General features: G+C 36.1%; 1 protein-coding gene across 1 annotated transcript in view; it reads right to left on the reverse strand.

Annotated features, from left to right (window-relative positions):
* Nucleotides 1-25,158, reverse strand: part of TTC8 (tetratricopeptide repeat domain 8) — a 49,573-nt gene that overhangs the window by 16,474 nt on the left and 7,941 nt on the right. The window contains 8 exon segments of the mRNA XM_021000353.2: nt 291-378; nt 2,844-2,929; nt 9,573-9,617; nt 16,038-16,127; nt 16,336-16,495; nt 16,586-16,610; nt 16,613-16,648; nt 17,338-17,458. Of these exon segments, the coding sequence (XP_020856012.1) occupies nt 291-378; nt 2,844-2,929; nt 9,573-9,617; nt 16,038-16,127; nt 16,336-16,495; nt 16,586-16,610; nt 16,613-16,648; nt 17,338-17,458 (651 nt within the window).

Consider the following 25,158-nt stretch of genomic DNA (forward strand, 5'->3'; position numbering starts at 1 on the left):
GGGAGCCTCATGGGAGACAGAGCCGAGGTGGCTGACATTCTCTGTTCCCCTCAGGCCACACCTTCAAACCTGTGTGTACAATGGTTAATTGTTTTAATTTTTTGAATGGAGTCTCTTTGAATACATATTTATTATGTTTTTTTCTTAAGAAGAAGAAAAAAAAAAAGGTCAGCTCCGAACTTGTGATGCGTTCCTTAAAAAGCTGGCAAATCTCTCCTTTGTAGAAGCCAGAATTCAGTTGTTCTCAGATGACAGATTTCATTTGAAATGAATTGGGGCTGTTTACCCACCTTTGCCAAGTAGAGGAACGTATCCACCATCTCTTGCTGCTTCAGGGCTGACTTAAACTGTTTTTCTGCTTCTCGGTACATTCCCAGCCTAACAGCAAATATGAGAAGATCACAAATTCTATTCAAACATAAAAAGTACTGCATTTAATCCTACCAAGACAATAGGGAGAACGAGTAAGCAATTTCTATACATAAGTTACTTTTATAAAATGATAGTAGTTTACTAGAGCAAGCATCCCAGGCTAGAATACTCTTAGAGTAGTATCTACACAAAACAAGTATGGTATGTGGTAGATGGTATTTGAGAAAAGCTGCCTGTCCCACACTCTATATTCACAGGCCACAGGAACCAAAAAATGGCTAAGTAAAGTCACCCAGAAACAGTTTTCACTCAGCCAGGTCAGGTTAGTCCATATAACCAACTGGATACACAGGGATTCACCCAAATCAATGTTTTGTTTTGTTTTTTCAAATCTTCACCACTAAAAAAAGTCATTTATTTCCTTGAAAATATCCTTTGCTGAAATGAAAAGAATTTTTTAAGGGAGCCAACCTTGAAACTCTTTTGGTGAAAGAAACACTTTCTACGTTTTGGGTACCAAAAAATGCCCTTCTTCGTCAGTTAGCATTTCCTGTTGTTTTCTAACACTGGTAGGGTTGGTGGCTGAGGAGCAAGCTCAGGATCTGCCTTCTGCCTCAGTATATATAAACAGGTGGTTGGTGTCACTGATTGTCCTTCGTTCTTGAAGAGGACCACGAAGGTGACGTCATTGACTTTCAAGTGAATTAGATTTAAGTGAGGGAGGGCTGCGAAAAGTCACCAGCCTCACCCTCTCCTCCAGAGCCATCTGGATCCAGTGGTAAGATATAGATCAGGACGACTGGAGATGGGCCTGGATGCGGTGGGAGACGTTCCCAGCTGATATCAGTGGCCAAGTTGCTGTTTTTAGGTCAGTCTTAAACTCTACTTAGCCTCTATTAAGCCTGTCCTTTTGGCTGTTGATGTCGTTTCCTCATTATTTAAAAGGCTATCTAAGCATGCTTTCATTTTCTAAATTCATGCTTTCCATCATGTTTGTCCTTTCACACTCTGAAAGGCAATCAGAACGAGGAACTGTCATTATTCTGTCCTATCTTTTCCTTAAGATTTTGGGAAAGATTATGATTATGAGTACATAAAGCCTCCAGCTGATCTAAACCTTATTTATTAATGAGACTTCTAAAGGACTCTGAGGAGATTCAGAGGCTAAAGGATCCCGCTCCAGAGACAGGCCAAAAAGCTAGAAAAACAGGGATCATCGATTTTGAGATAGAAGACAGCTAGAAGAGGCCACCTAATCCAACCCTTTCATCTCAACAGTTGAGGAAACACAGGCCCAGAGAGGCTGTGACTTTCCCAAGGTCACAGATACAAAGTGGAAAAACCAAGATTTAATAAACTCAGGCCTTCTGTTTTCATATCCAGCATTCTTTCTATCACACTATATTTCTCATCTACTCATAGCTTTCTCACATTCCACAGGGATTTATAAAGCGTTAAAGACAAATCTAAGTTTCTGCAAATACACACACACACACACACACACACACCACACACACACACTCTCTCTCTCTCTCTCTCTCTCTCTCTCTCTCTTTCTCTCAAATTTCAGGCCTTTACACCCTTACTCTAAAATTCTTTGAATTCCCCTCTGCCTTCTCAGTGAATTATATTGACACCAAAGATTTAGAAATTAAGGAGAAATAAATGTAATCTAATGAGCTTGTCACATTCCTAAGTGAATAAGAGGAAATATCAACCTTGTCTCACTAATTCAAATGATCTTTAATCATATAATACCTTTTACATAAACTATAATGCTCCTACCCACACATTCCAATATTAAAGCACATTTAAAAATTTTATTGAGTATTCTTACAAAATAATCATAAATAAAACTTGCTAAACTTATTTAAATATTCAATCAATACATAAACTAATATGTGCCTACTATGTACCAGGCAGGCAGCTAGGTGCAGCCAGGCTACAGTGCCGGACCTGGAGTCAGGAAGACTCATCTTCCTGAGTTCAAATCTGGCTTCAGACACTAACTAGCTTTGTGACCCTGGGCAAGTCACATAACCCTATTTGCCTCAGTTTCCTCAGCTGTTTTCTCATGTTTTCTCATTCATCCTCTGAACTGAAGAAGGAAATGGTAAGCCACACCAGTAACTCTGCCAACAAAACCCCAAATGAGGTCACAAAGAGTCAGATATGAGTGAAATGTGCCAGCCGATGTGCTAAATGCTGGGGCATTGTGCTCCTATAAATATTAAGTTAAATTTATGCCAGAAATCTTTAAGTACCAAAGAAAAGTGATTAATGGCATAAAAATTACTAAAATCCTTCTGCCTCCATATGGGTGTTAAATAAATATTTTCTCAAACCATCCAAAGGTACATTTCCCATTTCCTTGTATCCACATCTATTGTACCAAAAGAGGTTTATCAGATTTGGGACTCTGGGAAATTCTGTCCTATTTAGGCTTAAAAAATAATTATAAAGAGTTTTACCTGTAATAACATTTTCCAATCTGTACTTTCCACCACCAGTCCTTGTACTGAGAGTGTTCTGTGGAAAGGGCGGCCAAATCCAAAGCCTTTAAAAACAATTCTTTTAGTTTGCTTTATTTTTTTGTCTTTAGAAACAAAAATTAATATAATATTACAATTGATGTCAACCAAAACATTCATCTGAAAATCAAACATGAAATTAAGTTTCTCATTACTTCCAGATGGCCTTACCAGTTTTCTTTACAGAATTACTTGTAGACCATAGGGCTAACAGTGGATGAGAAACAAACAGTTGATCACAATCAAAGCTATGCTTTATATCTGAATATTATTTCAATACACATGGAAAAAATAATATTTAACAAATATAAAAATACTACTGGATAAACTGGAAGTCAGAGATGAGGTACAAGTATTGATTTATACACTGAATCCTATATTCATGGCATTAAGATTCCAGTTTAAGTTGTGGGAAAATATGGCGATAGGTTTGCATATTGGAAACATAACTAAAAATGTGGATGTAATAAAAATGTGTAGCAAGGCTAATATGCAGATTCCCGTTATGTTCTGTACTGATAAAGGCTTATATAAATTTTCCTGAATCAAAGGTTATGTTGTTTTTTAGCTTTAAAAAAGTACTAGTTTTTGTGGATGTTCTACAGACATCTCAAATTCAACATTTCCAAAACAGTCCGTCATTCCCCACCCCTTTTATAGAGTTTCCCTGTTTCTGTAGGGGTACCACCTAGTGAGGGCACCATCAGCCTAAAGCTGCCTCAAGCAGCCTAAAGAGCTTCCTAAAGCTCGATCTGACCCTCTTCAAGAAACTCCAAGGGTTCCAAGCAACAAATAGCCTGTAGCACTGATTACAAGCTCTGTGGTTTGGCATTTAAAGCCCATCACAAATTCACAAATAGCAAATAGGCTAGCCATCCCCTAACCCCCTAAAAATACCTTCCTGACATCAGTATCTTATTTAATTTAATTGTGTGAGGGAGGATCCATACCTATGATTTCATCACTGTGAGGGACTTCCCAAAGTGGAAACTCCCTTCATTGACTGTAGAGAGACATTTATAGTTCCAGAGAGTCATCTGGGGCACTGAGAGGTCAAGCGATTTATCCAGGGTCACACAGTATGTTTCTCAAGCAAAACTTGAACCTGGTTCTTCCTGATTCCAAGGCTAGTTCTCTATCTACCCTGCTATGCTATCTCTCTTGTTTTATTTAATAATGATCATTTTTTTAAAAATGGACATGGCTACTCCAAAACATCAGTGCTAACAATGCTGAATATTTTACAGTTAAGGTATATGGGGGATTTCTGGACCCAGCACAAATTTATTTTTTTTTATTTTTGTTAGATGTAATCTTTAACTTTCCTATCTTGTAGTAAACCATCTAAAATGTTAGATTTGCCATAATACTAATAACTGATAGAAATTCCTTAGCTTCAGTTTTAGGATGGTTGTTACACAGTTCTGAAAAAAGGTTAGCTACAGTATGTTAATTTTTAGGCCTTTGTCCTTAAATTCCTCACGCTGGATAGTAGACTTTCTAAATTTGCCTTCTGACATGCCAAAGCTGCTCCCTGAGTCTCCTGGCAATAATATGCCATGGTGGAGATCTTGGCGGCAAAATTACTTACTTGCCTTTCTGTTCTCAATCTTCTCTTGCCCCAAAGAGAGACCCCTGAATGTGCTGAAAAACTATATCTATAAAGGAGTGGTGCTGCCATGCTAAGTCCTTACTGGGCTTGAAAAACTCTTATTTCAACTTGAAAGATGGAAATGCAGAGAAACAGCCTAACTTTTAGGTTCTTGGTTTGTTTTTTCCTATAGCCCCTAAATAAAAATTAAAATGGCAGCAAAAACAGGAGGGGAAATTTCAATCAGTAAGATCACTGAACAGTATAAAAATATTTCTTATTTATTTTCAATCAACTCTATTGACCAAGGCTATGCAAATATCTGTCATTATATGAATCTTTATATAAATCTTTTATATTCATATTCATTCACATCATATCTAAAAGTAATGCAAAAATAGCAGAATTATAAATATATCCCATTTCTTATATATTATTGGGTGAAAAGTATTAACTTTTTAATAATATATGATATGTCGACAGATATCTCCATGTTGGTGTCTAATGTTTAAATATATTTATGGTTATAGTATATTTTGATAATCTTCTTTGATCTTATTTTTACAATTTAAATTCTAGATAATTCAAATAATTTAAACATAATAATACTATTATGTGTGGTTTAGCAAAATATATCTATATATGTCATTCTGTATTATATAGATACATTTATAGGTATGTCCATATGTTTATAATATATGTGTTTTATCTAACTAGTGATACCACAGAGTGCTTACTTTGCTTTTGGAACATATCCCCAAAACAATATAATGGTACATTATGCATTTTTGCTAAATTACGTGTACTTCTATTTTTATATTTAAATGATTTTAACTAGTTATTTGACTTCTAATTCTTTCCTCCAGAACTTTTATTTCACTTATAATTTCATTTTGCAACTCCTGGCTTTATTTCTGCCAGTTTTTTCATAATCCTTCAGGTCAAGCCATTTTTCTCTCTAAGGCTATGCTTTTGGCTATTGCCAAGTTATTACTCAATTGCCAAGTTAATACTCAATTGTGTATATCTCTTGGATATCTCTTAATTCATAATGTTTTTCCATAGTATTCAGTGTCTTCTCTTTATTCCTATTGCCAGTCTCTGTTCCTGATTTGTAACTCTGCTCCAGGGCTGGGTTCTGTCCCTCCTACACTCCTGGATGGGATGGTCAAATAGTCCTGACTTCAATTACCTGAGCTCCTGCCACTGACTTCCCCTCCCCTAGTATGTCTGACAAGTTTCTGGTCCCCCTGGATTCTCTGCTTAGAGAATTAAAGTCTTCAGGGCCTCTGAAGAATCTCAGGTTAGGCTGCTGTAGTCACCCTTCCCTACTCCCTTTCCCTTTGTGGGCAATATCTCAGGTCGGATTGGTCAGAGAACTGCCACATTTCTGAAGCCCTCGGGCTTCCCCATATAAGCACCCTGGGCTTCTTGTCCCCATAGAGAACACTGCAGATGTCAGGACCCTCTGGATTATCTAAGGTCAGAGTGCTGCTGTAGGCCTCTTTCCTAGTTGGGGTTATCTAGGTCAGAATGTTGCCTAGTCCTGTCTCAGCTTCCTGTCCTCCCCTCTCCCCGCCCTCCATTCAGGTGATGGTGGAGCATCTCTGATCCAAGCACTGGAAGGCTTCTGGTTTGTGGATATGAAGGTTTTTGCCCATCTCTTTGTGAGATTTGGTATGGATGAAAACACTAAATTTTCTCTTTGGATTTCTGTACCATTATTTGGTCTGATGCAATTTTTAGCTCTTTACTGGGGTACAGGTGAGAAAGCTGTGACCTTTCACACTAAGGCCTTACTAGAATTCTAATATGTTTTCTTAACAAAGTATATTGTTTACAAACATAATTAGGAAATATCTTTCAGATACAATATTAAAGAATCTGCTTTCAATATTAATCATATCTAGAATATTCAAGCAATCAATTTTTATTATCCACATAATATTTACAATTAAAAAATAATAATAGTTCACATTTATATATCAGCTTAATGCTTAAAAAGTATTTCCTTTACACAATTCTATGAGGTAGGGAATGCAAATATTATCACCATCATTTTACAGAGGAGAAAACTGAGATTCAGAGAGGATCACAGAAGCAAATATATCCTATTATTTAGAACTGGAAGAGACTTAGGGATCTACACTAACTAATTAGTTTCAGTGGCCTCTGCACAGTCACATAGCTAGGAGATGCAGAGACTAGATTCAAACCCAGGTTTTTCAAATCTAAATCTTTTCTTTCTATTCTTTCTATTGTGATATGCCACTCATTCAATAGACATTTATTAAGAGCCTACTAAATGTAACACTGTATGCTAGGTGCTAAAAGAGATATACAAAAGTAAATCCAATATGGAATAATTCATATGGCAGTTTCTGTTTCCCATGTAATTTTTAGGCATTCCATATTACCCTGGTACCTGAGGTATTGGAAAACAGCAGTTTCTTGAGTGTTGCATTCCTCATGTGACTCTTTATCCAATTTTAAATAGTATTTTCCTTACTAGAATTATATAACTGGTTTTCATTTTCCCTGTTTCCCATCCGAAACTCACACATTTCCTCACCTTCTTGCCCTTGGTACAAGATTTCAGCTAGTACTAAGAATCCCAGGCATATGTTCTTACTGCCTGAGCTCAAAAGCCTCTATTTCTTCAAAGAAAATTTGGAATAAAAAAAATCAATATTTATAAACAAGAAAAGCAATACTTATAAGTTCACTCATAAAATATATGAACACAAGAGTCTAAAATGCATTTGTACCACAGGTAGCATGAGTGCTTTTGGTCCTTTGCACGTGTACTCCTTGGAAGGAGGTACTATTCTTATATGCTCACTTAACGTAGCTGTTGTTTCTCAACCACACTGAATCCTATCCAAGACATCCAGAGATATTCTCAGGACACAAACCATTAATTATTAAGGTATTAAGTACATCTTCAAAGAAATAACAATCTCCCTTATCATGCTCAACCACTCTAACTTGAAATTTCAGAAATTTACCCTAATTTTTAAAACAGACATATGTGCTTTTCTTTCTTTTTTTATAAGTAATCAAACTTTTACAATGGAACTGAAAGCTTCTAACAGCCCAACTTAATGGCATTTCATTGACATAATGGTTATATATGTAAGTAATTTTGCTTTATTCAGAAAACTGCATGGTTTCCTGGCTACCTCTATCCTCAGCCCTCTGTTCTTTCTTTGCTCACTTCCTCAATGATTTTATCCATTACTAAAATATTTTCATGATTATATCTATGTGGAATAGCTCCCAAATCTACTTCTCCTGCCCTCACCTCTAATCTACACCCAGTTCTATATCTCCAAATGCATATGGGACATTTTCATTTGGCTATCTTCTGTCACTTCAAACCCAAAATGTTTAAAATGTATCTTCCTTCAAAACTAGTTGACCTACCCAACTATTAAAAATATTCTTTTCATTTAAGGGGCAGGATATAGACCTGTGATTTCACTCCTTCCACTAATATAGACCAATAGCTCCTCTGAAATTTATAGTCTTAGAGAATCTTCTGAGGATACTGAATGGTAAAGTGCCTAACTTGCCCATGGTCATGCAAAGAGTATGTGTTAAAGACAGGGCTTGAAACCAGGACTTTCTAACTCAAAGGCCAACTTTCTATATACTATGCTATATTCCCTTTCATATTAAGAGCTGACATTTATATGATGCTTTAAGCTTTGACAGCTGTTTTACAAGCAACATTTCATTTGGTCTTCACAGCCCTATGAGGTCTTCACAGAGGTATCATACAGGTATTATTTCACAGGGGCTATTAAAAGTATTATTATCCTTATTTCACAAAAGATTGGCCAGGTTATGGGTTTCCTTTCTCCATTCAGTATTTCAGATTCATAGTATGGTACATTTAGCCCCTTTTATCTTCCTGATTATTCCAAGCCCATCAACAATATGGCACATTCCTAAGCACATACCATAATGCTTCCCAAAATGTCATGTTTCAGTTATTCACCCCTTCCAAATTGCCTGAATATGATGTTCTCCCATTGACTCTACCTTCTTCCTACCTCCAATTCTTATATTTCCCTATCTTTGCGTCCATTATAGCTGCATGTTTCAGACTCCTGTTTCCGTCCATGTTTTCTCTTCCCCTTATGTGTCCTTTCTGGTTACTATATGGTCACTACCATACAGTTTATCAATTAATGTTTTCTCAACATTTCATGTGTGCCAGCTCTGATTCCACAGGTTACCTATAAGCTCCATAAAGACAGAGAATATATCCCATACTTAACATTTGTAGTCTCCATAGTAGGTGCTCAGTTACTAAGTGTTGATTGATTCAGATATGCACCAATGTATGTGTGTATACATATACATGTAAACTGTTTTTTTTCTAATTAATGAGAAACATTAAACAAAAACTACCATTTTGGAACACTATGCAAAATCAGTTACATTTCATTTGATAGAGCTCATAAAGTTACAATTTATTCTCTACTTCTAAATTTTAAATATTACCATGTGCAAATTCAAAATGAATTTTAATTGAGACTAAGTGATCCAATGAGTCTTATCCACACTACTGTAAACTTTCTGTGAAAATATTAAGAAATGAAGACAGGCAAGATAGCTATAAAATACAAACCAAAAACAATAATATTTTCATTGCCTCACTGTCTGTTAACTAAAAAAATCCCTGTCTTTCACCTTTTGCTCTCCTATAGATTAAAGAATCCGTCCTTTATTACTTAAAATGAAAATGTGCTCCAAATAACCATCACATTGACACAAAATCTGTGTAATATTCTTAACTCAATATATTTTGCCCATTTAAGTAGTTTTAGTGATTTTTACATGTATACTGTTTAAATGCTAATGTTATATGCCAGGAACTTAAAAATACTAACAATTCATATTTGTGCTACATTTCTTATCTAAAGTCATCAATGGGTTTTGAAAATATTTGTACTTGTTGAATCCTTAATAACTTCTATCCATTGAGAAATGTAATATTTTATAAAATTAAAATCCAATTAAAAGTTAAAGAACTACAGTATAAGAAAAAGTAGAAATCAAAAACTTACATTCTTAACATCGTTTTCATGATGAAAGATGTATTCAAACAAAGCCTATTATTAAGAGAAAATATTAAATTCACTGTTGAATCTTATTTTATAACAAAAGCACTTTGCTGCTCTATTAAGAATCAAAAGCTACTCTGACAATACGTGGACTAAACCAAAATAACAATATAGTCTTCACAATCTGGTATTTTATAGAAATTTCTCCTCTTTCAGTCACAGACAGCTAAATATTTATATTATATAGTTAACTTTAATTTACCCAAAATCTAAACAACAAAGTTTAGTTGACTCAATTTCCCCCCTGTGTTCTAAACTTTTATAAGCAACAGATAAATGATCAAGAGACACCACTACAGGGATATCAAACTCAAATAGAAATGGGGCACTAAACCTTTCATAAGGATCCATGCTACCACATAATGACTTAGAAAACTACACATTGACATTACTATTGTATTTTTATTTCTGTTAAATATTTCTCAGTTACATTTTATCTGGTTAGGCTACGGGTACTCTCTCTGACATCTTTGCTCCACAATAATCCTGATGTTAATTATGCTGGTTTTGAGTCACTGACAGGTACATAAGTTCCTTCTGAATCAAAGAAAGATGCTATTTTGTTCAGAGTAGTTGAAATGTGTATTTGTATCTCCAGAGCCTGGCACGGTGCCTGGCACAGAGTAAGCATTTAATAAATGCTTGTTGATTGACTGAGTATTTTATTATATTCTTTGAAACTCAGTGCTCCATGTGTATATGACATTTAATAATACCTGTAACCCAGAATAATCAATGAACCCCAACTTCCCGTAACTTATCCATTCTGAATAAATGTTTAACTGAGTTCAACAAACATTTACCAAGTACTTCCTATTTGCAACCAGATGAGTTAGACAAGGTTTTCCAGGGAGGCAGAACATGAGCAGTCTTAGAGGAAGCTAAGGATTCTGAAGGGCAGAGGTGAAAAGGGAATGAATGCCAAGCATGTTGAATAGCTTTGTGCAAAGGCATGAGGGCAAAAGACGAAAAGGAGAGTTGGACAAAGGAAGCTGCTTTGGCTAGAATGTAGCAATGTCTGTGGTTGAAGACAAGTAATGTGAAACGTCTAGAGATGGAAGCCGAAACCAGGATGTGGAGGGCCAAACTAAAGAATTTTATTTCATCCTCGTCAGGGCTTCTCAACTTTGTGCGTTGTGACCCCCTTTGGCGAAGCCTATGGACCACTTCTCAAAATGATGTTTTTAAATACATAAAACACATGGGATTGCAAAGGAAGTCAGTTATACTGAAATATGGTTATAATTTTTTTTTAAAGTTGACCAAGCCAAGGTCTGTGCTTCTTTTCCTACAGGTAACAGGGAACAAATGAAGAAGATTAAATAGCGATATGCTTTAGGAAGACTATTTTGGCAAATGGAAGATGGACTGGAGAAGGTAAAGACCAATTAAGTGTCTATTTCAGTAGTTCAGGAGAGAGACGAGGGCCTGAACTAGGGTAGCAGCTATGTAGTCGCCAAGGGGAAGGAAGTGGTTTGGAAAGATGTTGCTGAGACAGACTGACAAGAATGGGCAACTGACTAGACGTGATGAGGAGAGGGAAGTAAAAATCAAGCATGACTTCATGGCAAAATTGGTTGACTGGACAATATGGAAGTTCACCATAACATTACTTTTCAATATTTTAAATAAATTTAGTGACTCTGTAAAGTTCTCATACTGATAACCCAAGAAATACAAAAGCATTTCTTTAAAAAAAAAAACCACAACATTTTACCTCTTAGGAATATATTTAAATATTTAAAAAGCAACAGGAATCAGTATTAGTTGCCATGAACTAAAAGGAATACCTTAAGAAGTCATTAGAAGTAGTTCTTCATGGAAAATAGGGATGGCTGAAGATGATTTTATAGTTCAGGTGTGGAACTATCTGCCTGAGAATGCTATTAAGAAACTATTCCAAAATTTCACTCCTAACTCATTAGCATAGAGAGGAGTTGCCATGAACCTGACCTAAGGCAAACGGTTTCACTGAAAGCTTGCCTTCATTAAATGCAGCTACTGAGTCAACACAGCAGCAGCTAGATTAACTAAATGCCTCAAAGAGGTGAGGGACCCATTCCTTCATATGATAGTTTTCTGTAATATTCTACTCTCTGTAAAGACACAAAAGCAGGCCAAGCCTCAATGATCCTACCTAGACAAAGCTGACTAATGTGATGTTTAAATGAAGAATTCAAGGAAAATTTCATCAATTTAATATTTAAACTAAAGTAAATGAAATGAACTCAATTCCTTTCTACTGATGCTGTTCTGATTTGAGTTTACATTCCTCTGGGCAGGTGTCGCTTAGGTTTTGTCCCAAATAGTACTTAATTGGCTACTGTGCTCATCTCACACTAAATTCAAACAGAAATGAGCTCATTTCCACAGAGTTCAGTCAACTGGCACCAGCTAACAAGCGGAACAAGGTTTAATCTACTGCCAGGAGATAAGTGTTCTAGGCTCCCAAGTTATTTCTACATCAACTCTAAAGCTTTTTGTTATAGAAAAGGTTATTAATGTTGTAGTTGTTTTTTCTTAAAACAATTTTTTTCAGTATTCTTCCTAACTTCCCTATTTCTATTCAGGGCAGCAGCATCCTTCCAAATCCCCAGCTTCACAATCTGAGTCATCCTTAATTCCTCCCTTTCCTTACCCTGAGTATTCAATTTCCAAAGCAAGGAAGATAGTGAAGTAAAAGCAGGGACTCGCCTGTGCTCTCCCCCAAACCCTCCAAATACCTGTAAAACATTACTCTAAACAAATTCTAGAGCAGCAGAACCCACAAAAAGACAGAGTGAAACACATTTCCAGCCCAAGACAACCTGGATGGCTGATGGGAAAGGTCTGTTGTGCTGGGCTGGGAGAGGAGGGCAGTTCAGCATGGGCCATGCTGGCAAAGACAGGGCCCCAGCAGTCCCAGAGCAGGCCTCGGGACTGAATCACGCGCAGCTGTGGCAGTTTCCAGACTTCTCAACCCACAAATGCCAAAGACAACTTAGAAGGTCAGTGGGAAAGACATGCTGGACCTGGATGAGAGAGAAGCACAGTGCTGCTCTGGGGTGGCAGCGGTTACTTCCAGAGCTCTCAACCCACAGATGGTAAGGGGATCAAATAACTGATCAGAAGGAGATGACAGGGATCTCTTTGCTGGCACTGAGGCAGGATTCTGTTGCTTTGCCCATACCTAGATCTGGGTGGCAGTCCTAAGTGGCAGTCCTGGGGTGAGGAGGAACACTGGCATAGCAGAACTTGGGGCAGCAGTGCAGAGGGAACTCTCCTCAGTTCCAGGGCAGAAAAGAGTGTTTGTGGTCACTCACAGAACAGAGCACAGGTCAGGAGAGGAGTAAACATCTCTCCTTAGATCATACCATCTTGGAAGAACTGAAAACTTATAGGTTCCTAGAAAAATCTCTGAAAACAGTTGCACAAAACCCATGAAGCTTGGGACAGTACACCCTCCACACTGGAAGCAGAACCTACCTTAGCAAAGAGTTACCAAGTCAAGTAATTTCCTGGCAAGATGAGCAAATAGTGGGAAAAAACTCAGACTATATTATCTTACTTTGGTGACAAAGAAGATCAAAACATACAATCAGAAAAAGACAACAAAGTCAAAGCTCCTACATCCAAAACCTCCAAGAGAAAAATGAATTGGTCCCAGGCCATGGAAGAGCTCAAAAAGGATTTTGAAAATCAAGTAAGAGAAGTAGAGGAAAAATTGGGAAGAAAAATGAGAGTGATGCAAGAAAATCACGAAAAACAAGTCAACAGCTTGCTAAAGGAGACCCAAAAAAATACTGAAGAAGACAATACCTTAAAAAATTGACTAACCCGACTGGCAAGAGGTCCAAAAAAGCCAATGAGGAGAGGAATACCTTAAAAAGCAGAATTGGCCAAATGGAAAAGGAGGTCCAAAAGCTCACTGAGGAAAATAATTCCTTAAAATTTAGAACGGTGCAAATGGAAGCTAATGACTCTATGAGAAATCAAGAAATTATAAAACAAAACCAAAAGAATAAAAAAATAGAAGACAATGTGAAATATTTCATTGGAAAAACAACTGACCTGGAAAACAGATCTAGGAGAGATAATTTAAAAATTATTGGACTACCTGAAAGCTATGACCAAAAAAAGAGCCTAGACATCATCTTTCAAGAAAGTATCAAGGAAAACTGCCCTGATATTCTAGAACCAGAAGGTAAAATAGAAATTGAAAGAATCCACCAATCACCTCCTGAAAGAGATCCCAAAAGGAAAACTCCCAGGAATATAATAGCCAAATTCCAGATTTTCCAGGTCAAGGAGAAAATATGGCAAGCAGTCAGAAAGAAACAATTCAAGTATTGTAGAAACACTATCAAGATAACACAAGATTTAGCAGCTTCTAAATTAAGGGATCAGGGGGCAGCTAGGTGGCGCAGTGGATAGAGCACCAACCTTAAAGTCAGGAGGACCTGAGTTCAAATCCAGCCTCAGACCAAACATTTGACATTTACTACCTGTGTGACCTTAGACAAGTCACTTAACCCCAATTGAAAAAAAAAACAATAATTAATTAATTAATTAATTAATTAAGGTATCAGAGGGCTTAGAATATGATATTCCAGAGGTCAAAGGAACTAGGATTAAAACCAAGAATCATCCACCCAGCAAAACTGAGTATAGTCAATGAAGGGGGGAAATTGACAATTGCCATGCAAGACTTGTTGATTTCTCCTCTTCAGCACCTCTTATATCTGTCACTTTCTCTCCACTCCCAAACCACCACCCTGATGCAGGCCCTTATCACTTCTACCCTTATACCTTTTAGTATACTGCAATAGCCTCCTACTTGGTCTCCCTCTTCTGAGTCTCTCCCACAAAATTTCCAAAGTGATATTCCTAAAGCACATCACTCCCCTGTTCAAGAAGTCCAACACTAAATCCACTATGGCATGCTGTCTCTCATTATATACTATATAAGGAAAACAGTTCTCTATAAAAAGGTTTTACTAGATACTAATAATATAAAATGCAGTCCAGAGAGTTTAATATGTTGGTTATTTTCAGTACTGTAACAATATACAGTAGGAAAAAACTGGTCATGCTATTAATTTGGTCCCAATAACTACTGCTCATATACTTTCTTAAGAGCTTGCCAACTGACAGGTCCATCTGACTGCTAAGAGAAGAGGAAGTCATGACTTCATTAAAAATACTTTCTAGTTTAGGGACGTCCCGATCCCAACTCACAGGAACAGCATACACTAGAAATATTACTGTCTTGAAAGGAAGGGGCTAGTGATTTAGAGACAGACATCTGTAGGCACCAGCAGAGGGGTAAATTCCTATGAGGGAAAAGAACTCTTTTATCTCTGTGACTTCTGACCTCAGTTCAGTCCTCTCCATATACAGTCAGGACCATTTTTGATCCCTTTATTCGTCCTCCCCATTCCCCAACCCTGATTCAGATTTTCCTAGACTTAACTGAAAAAACTGGGACCTTGATTATCGTATAACAGACTACTCTAATTAAAGAAAATGTCTAGTCAGATTATGTTGATTCTTTACTCTTTTGTTCCTTATTCAGGGGTTCAAGGTATTATTCTTTAGGGCTAGAGATTTCTAAATTCATGTAATATTTGGGAAAATTCTCCCAACTCTGAGATCTTGAATAATAGGGTTTAATATCTACAAATTTATGCAAACCTGTTTTTAAGGTACTTAAAATATAAATTTAGCTTAGAGTATCATTTATACACGTACCAATTTACATGGGTTTTCTATATTTGGTTTATTCAATTCTAAATAAATTGGAAAAAATCTGATTTTACATGTATTTACATATACAGATATGCTGCATGCCCAGTCTTCATAGCTCAGCCCTTTATACTTTCACCCATTAGTTCTTTAGTAATAAGATCAATTTGTGACACTGAGAACAACTTGTCTTAAGTGTCATAAAGACTCTTAAGGACTGGGGCATTTTGAGAGGCTAGGGTTTGGGGTTTTTTTTTTAAACAATCCATATATATATATATGTTTCTCAGAAAGAATATGATGATAAACTGCTGTGGGAGTTTAAGTTATAAAATTGTCATAGGACCCAGAAGCCAATCTCAGACTATACGGTATATATAATGCTTCTTTGAGAGAATCAGAAAATGAAATTTAAAGAAATTCTGAAAAAAGGAGGGAAAAAAAAGAAAACTACATGTCTTCTCTTCAGAAGCTAAGATTCTTCATTTAAAAGACACTGAATAATAAATAAGTTGATAAGACCCAGAGCTTTGCCTCTATAAGTGTTTGTATCAGTTTGAAATCACCCCAGATCATTTGTAGGTGAAATAATTATCTTTAAAATGCAATGCAGTGACTTTTAATTATACTAAAATCATAACAGTGAGACTTAGAAAGGATGATGCAAAAAAAAAATTCACATACCTTTGCAAATTTTGGTTTTTGAGCATACTTGGTTAAATTCAGTCTAGATAAATTTATAAAAGGCCCATCAGGATTTGTAAGCATTGATGCCTATGGAGAAAAGCAATTTTGAGAAATAATCTGAAGCCTTTACTTTGTAAAATACAAATGAATATAATTTAGGTAAAAATTTTAAAGGCAGAATAAGTAAGCAAGTATCACCTTCACAAATCCAATAGGTTCACAAAAGTAAAATTAATCACATTACAAAAAGACACTGTTGTTATCTGGCACTCTGGTAAAAGGCAGAGTTATTTACCGTTCCCAGCCTGACATATCTTCCAGAAGAGCTACTAATAGGGTGAGCAGTATATGCAGTCCTGGGTGTTCTAATAGCTTGTTCCATAGTGCCGGGCCTTCCACTCTGTGTGCCGGGCCGGACAAAACCTGTAATGGGTCTTCCAGCTTGTGTTACCGGCCTGTAAGTAAAGCAAATTATTAGAGTAAGGAAAATAAGAGAATATAATTCTGAGAAAGATATCAGAGGGTAGTGAAAATAAAAGATGTACCTGACAGCTGGACTAGGCCCTCCATCTGATTGGTTCCAGGGAGCTTCAGAGATGTCCCAGGCCCTAACAGATAAGAGATGAATTTTAGAACTCAAAAATCTCAATATTTCCTAATGCATTCATTTTTAAGATACAAGCATCTGGCAGAAGAGACGTGACATGACTAACTGCTGTTCAATAACTGAAAAATTTTTAAATGGTTATTACATATCATAGTTCAATTTGTCTTAATAATTCAAGCTTCCTTCCTCGGGAGGTACAATTAAGTAGTATTAAATTCAATATTTTTAAATGTGACATTAAATTACACTCTGGTAAGGAATGAATTCAATCACTGAATATTTAATAAGTGCCTACTCTATGCCACAGCAAAATAAACAAACAAACAAAAAAAACAGTCCCCACCCTCAGGAAGCCTACGCTACATCTATCATCTATTTCACATTTGAAATGCAGAATTATCTTCTTGAATTATATTGATAGTACACTTGTCTAGACTCGGGCATAGTAAAGATTTATTTGCAATTACATTCTGTTTCGCAATATATTATTAGGCACATAAAGAAGGCAGTTTGACAGAACAGACAGAATTCTAGCCTGAGAGTCCAAAGAGCTGGGTTCAGATTCTGACTCTGCTTCACTGTAGCATGGAACACCAAGCAACTTAATTTCCTTCCCTGAACCTTGGTTTCAATACCTGTAAAATGAGGGGAATTAGACTGAGTCCTCCTAAAATCCTTCAGGGTACTTACGAGCAACTTGGGCAATTGCATTTTCATCCAGGACCATTTCTGCAATTCCTTCTTGATCTACATCAATTTCATCTACATACACCATTTCAGTTAGTGCTCTTGTTTTTAAAATCCAAGCTGCCTAAAAAAAACCACAGATAAAGCAAAAATTTGTACATTAAATGGCACTGGCAAGCTTGAAGAGCTTTGGAAAAATGTTCATGATAACAACTTCTTATGTTTAGATTTCTTATGTAGGTTTGTAAACAGATGTACAAGACCTGGTGGCAATTATATATCAAAATGCAAAATAGAAATAGAAAATACAAAAATCAAGGTCATTCTTAGTCACAGTTAATTACACAGTAAATAGGGCAGTGCCCTAGTAATTAATAGGCCAGTAACTCTTTAGAAGTCATAAAGCAAATTTTCTTCTTTATGTAGTTAAAAGACAGAAAATTTTAAAGAAAAATGTGAAAACAAATTAATTGAGGTGTGTATTATGTGTAACACTTCAAGATAGCCTCCTGAGCTTTCTCTTCTTTGGGGCACTGCTTTTCCCAATTTGCCACTTTAGCTCCTAATCAAAACAATGATAGTTGGTTTGGAATCCAGACAGTAGAATTTTAAAATGGTAAAAACACCACAGATTATAACCTGGAGAACATCTTTACCACTATATTTTGAGTGTGGGGTACAGCTGATTATAAGGCTTGACATTTGTTAGATTAAAGAGCCAACTATTTCTTTTTATCTGTAAAGCTGTTTTTCCCAGGGCCTTTGTGTCTCTGAGTATTGTGATGCCCCATAGCAGGGTAAAAAAGAGCTGGCATCTCAAAGACTCTCACTGCTGAGGGCAGGCTTTGTCCTACTAAAACAGAAAAGCTTCTCATGGGAGTCTGATGACCAAAGACCAGCTTTGCTAAATTTAGAGAGGATAAAATAGCAAATCATTGGTCAACAGGTGATGGTTTTGTTTTTGTTTCTTTTTAACAACAATAACTTAAGATTACCTAAGGGGTATCAGAAGATATAGCTGTGATCCATATTGGTTAAGACTGCCAATGTAGTCCAAAGTCTGCACAGACTCCATTCAATTTACACAGGAGCTAGCGATACTTGCGCTCATCCTAAATTATCTCACTAGACCCTTTTAACAACCCTTAGTTGTTATAAGTACTAGTACATATAATGTTATCCCCATTGTACAGATGAGGAAATGGAAGCTTTGGGACCAATGTAACAGTTAATAAATGGTAAAAAGCCATTCAGTTCTCTTTCCATTAAACAACAGATGCCCCACTGCCTCCTCTGACCCCACTCTCTGTTGCAGACCAAGATGATAGCTCTTAGCAAATTTTAATTCCAATCTGACTTTACCCTGTCCCCATATTCGAGTAACCTCAGTACCACTGCTATTGGCTTTTTGCTCAGAGGATTAAAAACATTTTAATTTTGCCCTAACCCAATAATCCAAATATAATTTAAGCAGGGGAATCTACAAACCAGTCCCCCTGCCACTAAAGTTGAATAATACATACCAAGAACAAACAGAAATTATTTTTGAATTATTCACACCACCACTTTTCTCTAATAGCATAAATAATCAAGAATTCATTTGGAGGCTTTCTTGTAATGTACACAGATCTATATTAGTTTTGATTTCATTATTATTCCTGCTACAAAATCTTATTCCTGAAAAGCAAAAAGTGGATTTTTCATTTCAGAAGCTTAGAGAACTATAATAAAATCTATTAAAACAACAATATTCAATCCTTTAAATTTTACTGGTATTTTAGAAAAAGAAAATACTTGCTTTGCTTCCACCCTAACCAAAAATGACCTTGAAAATAACATGTCATTGCTTGATTAAACATCAGCTTGCATTCAAAGAATTGCTCGTGGCAATGGTAACAATTCTTGGGATTTTAATCAAAATAGCAGATGGAAGACTGATTCTTGGCTTTAAAAAAATTACAGCATTTTGTGTTGGCAACAAACCAAATATTGTTTCATAGCTTCTAATATCCTTGTATGCCAGTTTTAATGTTGAAGTCAAGCCAGATATTGTTTCATACTTCTAATACCTTTGTATTCCAGTCTTTAAGAAAATACAAAGAGGTTCAACTATGATCATGATCTAAAACAGATGTATCCATTGCAAAGAAACATGAACATAAACTGTCCAAAATAGTCTCTTGCATTTAATAAAAATACCAAGTGATAACATTATCTTTAACCTCTGAAATGATATGCAAATACAGTTATTAGTACTGGTTCTATGAAATATTGTGGATGTAGTTACACAGGAATACAGTCACTTGACATTGAACGTAATGAGAGTAATTACTTTCTTTTGAGGGGGTGAGGGAAAAGTGTAGTATTTTTTTTCATTTAAATGAGTAATCATCATGTCAATTACTTCCTTGCCTAAAAAACATGATTCTATCATATTCATCTACTGATTGGTTCTATAGTATACCACATTGACAAGCAATGCTATAATTAAAAATCTAATAATGAAATACCATAAAAACACTGACTCATTTGTTTTTACCTTTCATGGTAATAAGATTCTGACTCATGGTAATAAATATACTTTTTAAACAAAGCGTATACTTAAAATAAAAATGGTCCAAAATCATAGTTGCCATATCTCTCTCAAATGTAAACCTCATAGGAAAGGGGGAGTTCACATATTTGGTATATGGTGTACACAGGGTGAATGTTCTTCTTAAATGACATCTTATACATAAACCAATGATAAAATATTTTAAATAGCACACAGGCATGAACATGTGGCAATTTTAGGCCAGATTTTTAAAATTCCATTGACAGATTCTTCTTGATGTGAAGGTTACACTAGAAAAACTTTTGCACACCCTTGTGTTTCCTCGGCACTAACAGGTTCAGGAGGATTATGGTGAATTTGAAAAGAAAAAGCATTTTTTTAAAAAGTCTCTCAAGCTCCCTTCTAGGTTACTCACTCCAAGTATTCTGTGAATAAAGTAAAACAATTTTGTTTTTGACAGAATATAAGGTTGTGATTTAGCTAAGACTGCAGATAGCTAACATTCAACACTGCTTCAAAGTTTAAACTTCAAACTCTTTGAACAGTTCTACAGATACTTCAAGGCATATTCAGTACACACAAGTTGGACAGCAAATCATCATTTCCTTTCAAGCTGTTTTGTTTTTTTAAAGTACAGAGAAGAAACCCCAAAAGTATGACTAACAATTGAACATTTATCAAATTCACCAGAAAAATAAAGAAAACAGATTCAATTTTGGTCCATTTATTTTCTCATATCACTACCCAGTGGCTAACAGGTTTAGATTTATCATGACAGAACAAAGAATATTACCACATGCAGTATCTTCACAGACAAGTCTTTGTGAAGTTTTTGAGCTCTTGAACTTCTGAATGCTGCTTATTGTTTGTTTCTATCACAACTATAACTTGTTGGTTGTTTTTCTTAAGTAGAAAAGGCTTTTGTGAAGACTGTATTAAATACTTATAAATTAAATACTTATGTCATTTAAAATGTAGAGCCTTCTTAAAAATAACTTAAACATGTAGGGTCCAAAAACACTAACCCATTGTTTTTGTCCCATCCATTGATAAACATCAGTCAGATGTTTATCCATGTTATGGGTAGTCGGAAAGTACATCTGAAATCTGTCTGAGATAAAATGCTTCATTTTACTCTGTTTCATAGCCCTCAAAAAGATCATTATGCATAAGACACACCTTCATAGAATACGTTAAAGATGGGTTAAAAATACATATATTGTAAAGAGTTCAAAAAGTTCACTCACCTGATGACTATGAAAAAATTCTCTCAGAAGAAACACTTACAACACCTGCACTCTAGTTCAGGACAACCTTCATTATTACCTAATTCACTAGTGACCTAATTTGGGAGCTTCACTGACCAGTCCAGCTTCTACACAGCAGTGATATGAACAATAGTGCTTCCTTCTTTCTCAGCCTGAACTGGCCGTGTTGTTCAGAACAGCTCCCCACCCACCCATCCAGGCTAGGAGGTACTGCTATCCTACCCAAAGCAGGTCCCTTGGTAGCCTTGCAGTCATACTCACCACGGTGGCATCCATTTTGGCCTCTCTATTCCATTTGCCTCTTTTTTCCCCCCTTTTGAATGGCCTTTAAGTGATTCTCCCCCACCCAAGGTCCAGATCTTAAAAATCTAGATTATATCAAATATTCAATGATACCCATATGCACAATTTTTCAACATCACTCTTTACTTATAAGTTTAAAGAATGTTTCATAAGTTTAGCTAATATTCAAACACTATATGTAGACAAGTAGCACATGATCTAAACTACAACTACATCTAGAAAATAGCAATAAGGCGGTCACCAACTAAGAAGTCTTGCAACTATCAAAAATCTTTACCTGAGACACTGGTACATTAGAATCAGGTTCCTGGAAAGCATTAATACAGTAGTAAATAGTTTTAAGAAATAAATAAACTTTCTTTTCCCCTCAAAAAAAACATGCCATAGTATTAATGGTAAAGCAAAAGTGAAAACAATTTAAAACTGACAACTCAAAAATCCAAATATTGATGTTAAACTATTCTCAACATTCAGCAGCTTCAAATAAAATTAATATCTGCTAAATTCAATGCTCAGTTTTCTAAGGTTAGCAAATTATCACAGTCTTGAATCTACAATATTACAGGATTTCCAAGTAGACAGATTTAACTTATTATTAAAGGAGACAATACTATATAGGAAATTGCAAATAATTTTAAATATCTAAAAGACAGTTATCTTAAGAAATATTGTTTATAGGAACTAAACATTCAAAGTCTAGCTATTTTTTTAAAAAACCTAAAAATGATTAATCATTTTATTACAAATTGACAAATTGGTATATTAGTCAATGATGGAGAATTAGTATGTTTTTATATTAAAAGGAAATGTGTAATGTTTTGTAACTTTGTTTTGGAAACCAAGCACATTTACAAAAATTCTGCAATTATAACACTGTCATATGAAACTTAGGTAAAAAATATGCCATTGATATATATGTGTGTGTGCGTGTATAATATATATATATATATAGCTTCTATATCTTGGTACTCTCAGATATTTATGTGTTTAACTGTTTAGACTTAGATACATTAATTTAAAAAATTTTCCATTCACATATTTATAGTGATCAATGCTTACTGTATACCCAGTCCAAAGGGTAGCATATTTTATTAGATGCTGTGAGGAATTACAAGAAAAGCAGAAGAAATTATTTCTGACTCCTAGAACTTTATAAGCTAAAGATGGAAACATAGTCATATATATGCATATATATATATATATATACACACACACACATATGTTTACATATATATTTATATTTGCTGTAATTATATCTATATGTGCAATAACCTTTTTGTCTCCTTGCCAAAGCTGCTACTAATTGAATAAAACTAAACAGAAGATACAGTAACTAAGGAAGGCAAAAATAAAATAGAACCTAAAAGGCAGAAGGAGTAACAGGAGTTAGAGGACAGGGCTGAACAAAGAACCATCCAATCTTAAAGTTGGAAGGGACCTTGGTGTTCATCAAGTATTCAAGCTCTGATCCTCAATTCAGTATCCCTAGCTCTACACTAGGGAATAAACTGGGAGGAATAGATAAGATGAAATAGATGAGAACTTAAGGAGAGGAGGACATAGGAACAAAGTAAGCATGCTAATAACAATAATAATAGCTAACATTTACACAGCACTTACTATGTGCCAGGCACCATTTTAAGTGCTTTACAAATAATGTCTCATTTGATTCTCTCAACAACTCTGAAAGGCAGGTGCTATTGTTACTCCCATTTTGCAGATGAGAACACTGAGGCAGAGGTTAAGTGATTTGCCCAGAATCACATAGCTAGTAAGTGTCTGGGACTGGATTTGAATTCAGGTATTCCTGACTCCAGGTCCACAACTCTATCTACTGAGCTACCCAGTTGCCCAAATGAAGGAACTTAGAGATGAAAAGTGAGCAAAGAAGACACCATCTGCTTACAAAATGAATAAATATGACAGGTGAAATATAGAAGACATTAGAAATAGTGAGTAAAATATCAGGGATACAGGATGGGCAGAAGTGACCATAATTCTGGAAGTTGTTTGCTGTGGAGTTCCAAAGTCCATTTCCATTGTCTGGTTGGTTGTTTTTCCCTTAAACCAACATTTTGCTCTGGTCAGGAAGAATCTTCCTCCAGCAGCCCACCAAGATAGACCCTGGTATTGAGTACTGTTTTTGAACTTAACAGGGCCTTTAATCTGTAGAGGCAGATGGGGTAGGGAATAGGGGCTTTTACTTTAAGGTGGGGTAAGAATGGGTGGAGCTCTGAGGGAGAGCCAGTGAATCCTCTCTGGCCATGGTGGCTCTTCAACCTTGTCTGAGTCCAATGGCAGCAGGCAGGAAGAGAGCGCAAGTGGGTCCAGGCATAGGCCTCCAGAGGGCACACAACACAAAAGGTATTAGACAAAGGGATAGTTGAAGGTGGACAGCATTTAAAAACCAGGAGAATAATGTTAAGGGGTTCGCACACGTGGTGATGCCAGAGCCAGTCAGCAGGGTCAGCAGTAGCTAGGGTGGGCCATGGGTGGGGCAGGGAGCAGTGCAAGAAGGCAAGGCTGAGCTGTGGTTCTCTAGCAGTCACCAAGCGCATATACGACCTGTACCACAATTTTTCCCCGTTAGAGTACAGGGGCCTTACAGGCCATCTAGTACAATTCCCTCATTTCAGAGAAGAAGAAGAAACCAAGGCCCTGATGGGTCAAGCAACATTTCCCAAGGCCACGCCAACATTATGTGACAAAGGTGGGACTGGATCCAGGTCCTCTGATTACAGATTTGCCAAAGCCTGTGATCTTTCCACCACACCCCATGGCCACTCGTGGTACAATGTAAAGAGTAGTGGACTTGGAATCAGAGGATCAAAGTATGCCTCTGTCACTGTGTGATCTGTGTGATCTTGGGTTAAGCTACCCCTGGTAGCTACTACAAGGAAGTCTTTAAAAATAGTTTGTGTTAATGCAGAATAGCATCATATATAATATATTGCATCCTTTTTAGAGAACTAAATGAGCTTCCATCTGTGTCATTTAAAATGAAAACTCCCCTATGAATCTACTTCAAAATAGGTAAACTGATAGTGAAAGAAATCTGGCATCATTGCCTCAGAGCTGGTAATTATTCAACTTCAGCTTCCATTCAGATCAGTTAGCTGCTTCTCTCCCTAGGGCACACCTCTCTCTTAAGTTTTTGCTGCTACCACTGAGAATGGTCTCTTGGAAATTCCTAATTGCCACGGACACTTAGTCTGGCTCCAACGAGTTTACCAAACTAACTGCTTATGCCACTGATCAGTTATTTCAGAATTTAGTAGTAACTGATAGGAAAAAAAGGTAAAGGAATACAGAAATGAGTAAAATACTACTAAAGGTTAGGAAAGCCTTAAAGTCATAACAAAGAGAAACCAATTCAACAAATATATCACAACAACCCTGGGAGGTAGGTGCTATTATTATCCTCATTTAAGTCCCTATTTCCCTTTGAAATTCAATGTAAAATCTACCAGTAACAGTACTAACATGAGATAATTGCATAATAATATGGTAAAAAAGTTATTATTTTTATTATCACTATATAAACAAAACACGCACAAATTTAAAGAGCTTTAAATTGTCACATCTTTAATGCCCCAAAGAGCAAATTCTGATAATTCAGCAATAACCAGGTCTTTGCCCCTCCTGCTCTCCAAATTGATTTGTTTATGATTTGTATTTATACAGCTGTGAATGTGTCTT

This window comes from Phascolarctos cinereus, unplaced genomic scaffold, assembly GCF_003287225.1.
Source record: "Phascolarctos cinereus isolate Bilbo 61053 unplaced genomic scaffold, phaCin_HiC Scaffold_3;HRSCAF=262, whole genome shotgun sequence".
Classification (NCBI taxonomy): Eukaryota; Metazoa; Chordata; class Mammalia; order Diprotodontia; family Phascolarctidae; genus Phascolarctos; species Phascolarctos cinereus.